The following is a 7,024-nucleotide window of genomic DNA, read 5'->3' as shown; positions in this document are numbered from 1 at the left end:
AGTGTGCCAAGTGATTCTGATTACAGGCCCAGCAAATTCAGCTGGAGATGTGAAGCTGCAGGTGGTTTCTCTTCCTGGCTCTAGTAGAGAGAAGTGAGCACAAAAGTTTCTGGATAACTGCAGTTCAGGTAAGACAGTGTTTCTCTGTTTTGTTTTGAACATTGCTTTGAGAATCATTTTTAGGCTTAATATGTTGTGACCAAAGAGATTGATTGGCTTTAAGCTCACTCCTTTGTTGCTCCTTATGAAAGTGTGATGTGATGTTGTTTTCCCTAACTGGGATGATGCAGTGGCAGCTTCATGTGTGGTTGGGAGAAGGAGGCAGGGATAAGCACATGTGGCTGAGGGAGTGTTAGAGCAGAGAGGTCACTGAACAACTGACACTAGATGAGGGTTTTATTATTTCCCCAAAACATGAATAACTGCTTGCTTACTGACAGTAAACAGAGGACTTGTGCAGTCAGCAGAATTATAGTATTACAGTGTGAATAACCTGAGGGAAGCTGTTCTTTTTGTGCCTACAAAGATGAGTTCTGGGGAGTCTTGCTTGATCTGGAGTTTAAGAAGTAGGTCTGGTTGCTTGTAATTTTAAGGATTTTGGAAACTTCCTCAAACTATTTTAAAGAGTTACACCATCAATTGTACTGTTGATTGAGTGGTATCTTCTATCAGAAATAGGCAGATGTGTACACATACCTCTCTATTTTCAAAGAAAGCTGATGTGTAGCTGCTTTGATTCTCTCCTGGGCATCATTGTGTGTCATGTTCTCTGTGCCTAGACCATCAATAGCTATAATAACATCACCAGGGCACAGGTTGGCGGCTGAAGCCTTGCTTCCAGGTGTAATCTGAAAAGACCAAAATGTAACTGCTTAATCACCATGCATGCCCAAAGATTGATAGAGAAAATAAACTTCATCACATTCCCCTATTTCCTATTGGACAGGGGAGGTACTTTGCCAAAGACTCTGTAGTTCTGTTGTCAGGAAACCATATGAATGTTTTATTCATCATAACTCCAAGTTAGAAAGAAATTATCTTCACCTTTCTGCATTAGTCTCTACTCTGATTTCTGTAATTACTGTAACTCATCTTTAAATATTATTATAAATATACACTGCCATTGTAAATATAATTTGCTTGAAAAAAAAAAGAGTTATGTTTTCCCCTTAACAACACCAAGCAGTAGAAAAGAACTGTTAAGAAATTGTGTTGCTGAACGCCTTAAAGTGCTTAGTTTTAAATCCCTTGGCATTTAAGTAACAGTGGCCCTGATCCTTCATGATGGTCTTTGTGGTGTAATTCATACCTTATGTATTTGTATCACTATCGGTGACATTCACAGAAATAGCCCTAAACTTATCTTTCTATGCTTGCTTTTTTTCTTTTTTTGTCTAATTGGCAAACTTCTGTATGGTTGTGAAACTAATTGAAATGCAACATAATTTTGCTTTAAAATAACTATTGTAGAGAGGCCATGACCTTAGATGTTACTGAAGCTTATTGTAGAATTACAGGCCTCTATTTGCAAGAGATGACTTCACCTGCCTCCACAACACTTACACATACCACATACACAAGAGGTCTTAGGTCACTGAGTGGGATTTCTGTCCTTTACATGTGTATTGCCATTTTGGGCAACTCTTGATTACCTAGACAGCAACATGAAATTGATGCCTGTAGCGCATAAACTTCTGAAATTCATCTCTTGAACAGCAGAAGGGACAAGTTGGGTCATGGAAAGTAACATTAGCTGCCTATTTGTAAGTAAATGAGTCCCAGTGTGAAGGCAAAAAAATGTCAATATAGTCTTATTTCCAAATGCAGTTCTTTTATCTGTGGCATATATTAAATGAAGAAGGTATGGAGAGAGTTTTTCTCAGTACGGGTTGTGCTATAGTGAAAGCATGTGTTGTCTTGACTGCAAAACATGCTGTGGAGACATTATTCAGCTGTGGTGTTTCACAGTTTTCCAGCAAAGGAAGAGAGTAAGCTGCCCAGTGTACTCCCAGCATGTTCTGAACCCCAGCTTTGGTGAAGCTGGCAGACTTGTCTCTGAAGGAGACACTACTGTCAATATAAAAGCCAAATAGAAATTCTTTTTACTATGAGTTGCACTGTGTTAATATTGAAATAATGGCAAAAATCAGTGGAGTAGTTCTCTCCCCTTTCCATCTCCATTAGGTGAGTCTGAATGAGCAAAGAGATTGTTTTGTGAGCTCTTTTTCTGCATTCCCATGTGTAAACTTTTTTGATATCACTGTAGCAAAATACAATGCGTATGTTATTATCAAGTCAGGCAAAATTTCCAAAGAGGTGCTTGTGGCCAGCTTCAGACTTTTACACCCTCATCCTTCAAAACAATGAACTAGTGTATTGTGTGCTTGACAAAGTGTTCAGGTGCCTGAATAATCTATTTGAAAATGAATTGAGGAAGTTGTTCATATAGTCCAAGTCTGAAATCTCTAAAATTGTCTACTTCTCAGACTTCAACAGCTGCAAGTGTAAATGATCAGCATTGATCCCAGAATAATAAGACAGGGGTTAGAGGTATGATCATTCTTCTTCCTTCAATGTGGAATTGCTCCTGATTTGGCTTAGCATGTTGTGAATATCTCTGCAATGACAAACTGCAGCGGAATTCCTTGTGTTCCAATGTGACTGTTGATGCTTTAATACCTAACTGGGCAAACCAACCATTCTTGGTTCCCTCTCAAGAGTAACTTAGCTTGTATAACCCTTATGGAGGTTACTCTGCAGCCTATGTATTTTACACGTCACAACAAATCATCTGCTGTACCTGTGACATACTGCAGCAAAGCCCTGAGATGTGATCCTGCCTTATAAAGTAGTGTGTCTGCCTAACACAGTACATTCCCCTGCAGCTGTGCTGCTAGCAGAACATGCCCTGCTCCCTGTTGCTCCTAAATCCCTTGGGTTTTGTAAGCTGTCAGCAGCTTCAGTGATACCACCTAGATGTTTGAATGGGGTTACCATCTTTTGGTGGGAGCAAGGAGGGAAAGGCACAGGAATCTGTATTTCCTATTCCTTGGTGGAATTGATCATTCCCAAGCTCCTGAGATGCCCCTTGGGCTGTAACACTTTGGTGGGGTTCTGAGCTCTACATGCCCAGGCCTGCTAGGCTGCAAAGCAGGCACCTGCCCTGTAGACTACATTTTGTAGGAAGGGACCACATTGTGCAGTGCAAGATGTCATGGGTATGATATTGGTATTGTGGGCACCTCAATAATTTAAGTGGTGCTGTTTCTTAAGGACTTATTAGTGACACATTATCTGTGTATTTTGAACACTTAGAATTGTGTTGTTACAGTAATGTTTTTTGCTTGCTCACCCTGGCTTCATGAGGTAGATTTTAGTGTTGCTTTGGGAGAATTTTTGCCTTGCTCTTCAGGCCGTGTCTGCATGGTATGTCTGTTACTTCTGTATCCTGGGTATCATGGATTTGGATAAATACAAAAATGTATGTTGGTTATTCAGATGTCACAGACTATTTAACCACATGAGAGTCAAATGTTTCCAAGGAAACCCTGAAAAAAATCTCTCTGCATCTGATAATAGACTTGTAAAGCTTATCACTTTACACCAGCATAAATATTTCAGGCTCTGTTTTTTTTGAAGAGAGCTATGAATGTCTGCAGACAGAGTGGCTAATCATAAAATTGAGTTAATATGAATACTTGCATTGTGATTGGTAAAGGTCTATAAAAATAAAATAGAAATTAAATCTAGAGTTGATATTTTACCATTCTCTCCAAACTGCACAAGTTTCAATTGTTCCTGTAATCGGTTTCATTAATACAATTTCTTTGCATCTATGCAAAGTTCCAAGTATTCTAATGTTTTCAGTCTTTGTAGTCAATTTATAGTTTTTGACAATAATAGAATTTGAATATGTTAATTTTTACTTCCCTCCTGTTCTTCCTCTCTCCCAGTGATCATGGTCTGTAGTTTTTGCATTTGCTTGAAACAGTCAAAACAACAGAACAATTTTCACATGAGCTTTTGAAGTGACATCTGTTCTTTAGACAGGTGGATAATGATCTCTTATGTCGTTTGTCTCTCTTGACAAGTCCTGATAAATGCTGTGTCTTGTTGAACAAGGACATAGCCAACCAATCTTAACACCTGTCCAATTATTTTATTCAGAAAATATTTAAAAATAATTTATATTTATTGTTTAGTTTTTCTTGTCAGGACAGTTAAACCTAGTGTGATTGGGCTGCTTATGATAACTTTTACAAAAGGAACGCCTAGACCCTGAGGGGCAAGACTGGTGAATCTTTTGAAATGCTTTCTATTTCTTAAGATGTATTGCATTAATAATAATGAGGGACTCTTCTAAATGTGTATAGTGGCAACAAAAATACTAACTTTAAACAAATTTACTTTTAATATTCTTAAAACTGAGCTAAGCAAATGTAACCATTTTTTCCTATATATATGGATTTTTATATATATATATATATATTTCATTGTACTACTTGAAACGTGATTTTGAGCATTTCTGCAATGGCTTATGTTTGTGAGGCATTTGGTAGGTATGAGTCAACTGCAAAGTAATTTATCCTTTAGAAAGTTATATTTACAGTAACATCCTTTGTTATTGCAGTTTTAAACTTCATTGCACTTAATCTAAACACAAAGAAAATACAAACCAGACACCGCTAAAATATTTTTACTTAGAGATAATGGAAACTATTTTTCTTTTAGAGGCCCATAAAAGGCAAGGAAGGCCCCAAAACATCCAGAGATTTTTTTTTAAATTCAATATTTCTATCTCCTCTTTCTTCAAAGGCTTTGCTATATTCTATGAGTGGTTGTTATGTAACTTCATTCAGTCAAATAATAGCTTTTTAATTTACTTCTATTTAAAATAAATAAATTTTTAATGTTTTTATAAATCTGGAATGAATCGCTAAGTTAATTTTTACTAGTTACTATGTGAAAAGATGGTCCTTAAGCTTTCTATTGATTCTTGTTTGGAAGCATATTTACTGCAAGACATCACTAGTGGTATCCATCCTTCAAGGCTTTTGACATATACTCAATACCAGGCAAAGTGTATATAGTGAGTCATAGTGTAGGACTTAAAAAAGAAACCAGAAAAAAAGGAAACAAAAAACCCCATCACAATTTGGAGGCTCATGGAACATGTATTTGTTGTGTCTAAGGTCCTGAAAAGAAGCAGACATATAAGGAGAATGAATTCTAGCCTGCTGTGCATTGAACAGAACTTTTAAAATATAGAAATTCTCAAAATATGTACCCTGTCTTTTGAGCAGATCCACATCTGTAAATGCAGGGCAGCTGACAGTGTGTTGTGTGCTACATTGATCGAGTCACTGGTTTCTTATATTGCAGCTAATATCTCAAAATCCATGAAAAAGAATCAAGGCTCAAATTCTTGCCATTTACTGGGGGAGGGCAAGGTAAACTTTTAGTTTCTAAATATGGCAAACCCCACCAAATAACCCACCCTCTTTCATATGCAGGACTGGATAACTTTCTAATAACTCAGTCTTTTAACATTCATGAAAATGAAAACTTTTAGATATGTAAAAACAGTTGCTTTTGTTGCCTTTGCTGGCAATAAACAGAACTTGGTTTAATTAAATAAGAGTCAGATTAATCTGCAAAGCACAAACTCTCAGGCATGAGGAGCTGCTGCCAAGCAGTTTTCTCCCCCAGTGATCAGAGAGGCTAGTTGTGGAAAGCATAAAGGTGAGATCTTGCTTTTAGTAGGTTTAAAAGTAATTTTGAAAGCCTAGGAAGTCATGCCAGAGTTTTTCTGCTGCCAAGGCACTTGAATTTAATTTTGAGACCTTAGTAGAAGTGCAGTTAAAGTCTCTTAGACCAATCACAGAAACAAAACTTGTAAAAACTTCTAGTATTCAGCTGGCTTTCCTCAGCTACTTTTTTATCAGCTCACAGCTTTGTCTGCATCTTTGAACTCCAGAAAACTAAAAGACAAAAATCCACAGCAACTGAATTGAATTGAAATTGAATAAATAGAAAGGAAATGGAAAGAGTACATACCCTGGTTATGATTAAAGGTTGGTTAAAATCTATTCCTCCTGAGAGCCTGAATCCCCAGGGTGACGGTCCTTGGAGAACAACATTTTGTGGCATTGTGGACGGATTTTCCTTGTTACTGTTCTCTTTTCCTTGGGTCTGTGTGAGGAGCTGAGCTGTAGGAGGAAGGCTGCTGTCAGCAGAGCACCTGCCAGACCGGGCAGCCGACCTTTTATACCTCCTAAGAAGTTTTACTCATTCCAAAGCTGTGGGCACTGCACTTTATCCCTACTCTTTGGGTGACGTCAGCCAGTCCCTCAGCTTCTCCACCCACAGAGGGGAGTATCAAACTCGGACAAATAAAGCTTGAATGCTGGAAAGTTTACAACAAATGCATCAACTTTATCTGCTGCTTCAGCGTCCCCCTCAGCCTGACAATCAGTAAGCTTCAGGATGCAGCGTCCTGGTTTCTTAAAGCAACCTTGTTGCTCACTTGATATCTTGCTGTTTGTGTTGCTGGTGTTTGATTCAGCTTTGCAATGCAGTGCTTTGATTTTGTACATGACTCTGGATCATGTAAACAGAAATACTAAAAAGGATATTTCCCTTTCAAGGTCTTGTTTCACATCTTGTCTTATTTGTAATGTAATGGAGTATTGCATTAAAAAGTCCTTCCAGCCCTTCAGCTGCATTTTTTAGATAGTCACTTGAGACCATGGCATGCACCAGTCCTAATGCCTTGAAAAATCTGGACTGATGTCATGCATATTTCTCATACTGTAGAAGATAAATGCGGTATTAGGTGATGATGTCTTTTTTCCTTTGTACAAATCTTAGCTTTTTAAAGGTAGTTGTCCTTTACTTGTGGCTTGCTTGTACATGGTGGTGTTCATCAGAGGTTTTTGTAACTGTGTTCTTGTCAAGAATATTTCAAAGATATCCTCTGTTATTAAAGTATAATTCACATCCTGATCAGAATGAAAGACATAGT

At 37.7% G+C, this 7,024-nt stretch overlaps 1 protein-coding gene across 2 annotated transcripts in view; it reads right to left on the bottom strand.

Annotated features, from left to right (window-relative positions):
- PDLIM3 (PDZ and LIM domain 3) overlaps window positions 1-6,316 on the bottom strand; it is a 23,310-nt gene extending 16,994 nt beyond the window's left edge. Inside the window, exons 1-2 of one of the 2 annotated variants that reach the window (XM_005415525.2) lie at window positions 6,058-6,316; window positions 697-848 (exon numbers count right to left, since the gene is read on the bottom strand). In XM_005415525.2, coding sequence (XP_005415582.1) covers window positions 697-848; window positions 6,058-6,150 — 245 coding nt within the window. In that variant the 5' untranslated portion in view covers window positions 6,151-6,316. The remainder of the gene's footprint in view (window positions 1-696; window positions 849-6,057) is intronic. The other variant, XM_005415524.2, reaches the window with a different exon arrangement.
- Window positions 6,317-7,024: the final 708 nt, after the last annotated feature.

This window comes from Geospiza fortis, unplaced genomic scaffold, assembly GCF_000277835.1.
Source record: "Geospiza fortis unplaced genomic scaffold, GeoFor_1.0 scaffold40, whole genome shotgun sequence".
Lineage (NCBI taxonomy): Eukaryota > Metazoa > Chordata > Aves > Passeriformes > Thraupidae > Geospiza > Geospiza fortis.
Note: the sequence above shows the minus strand (reverse complement) of the source record. Positions and strands in the feature narration are given on the sequence as shown.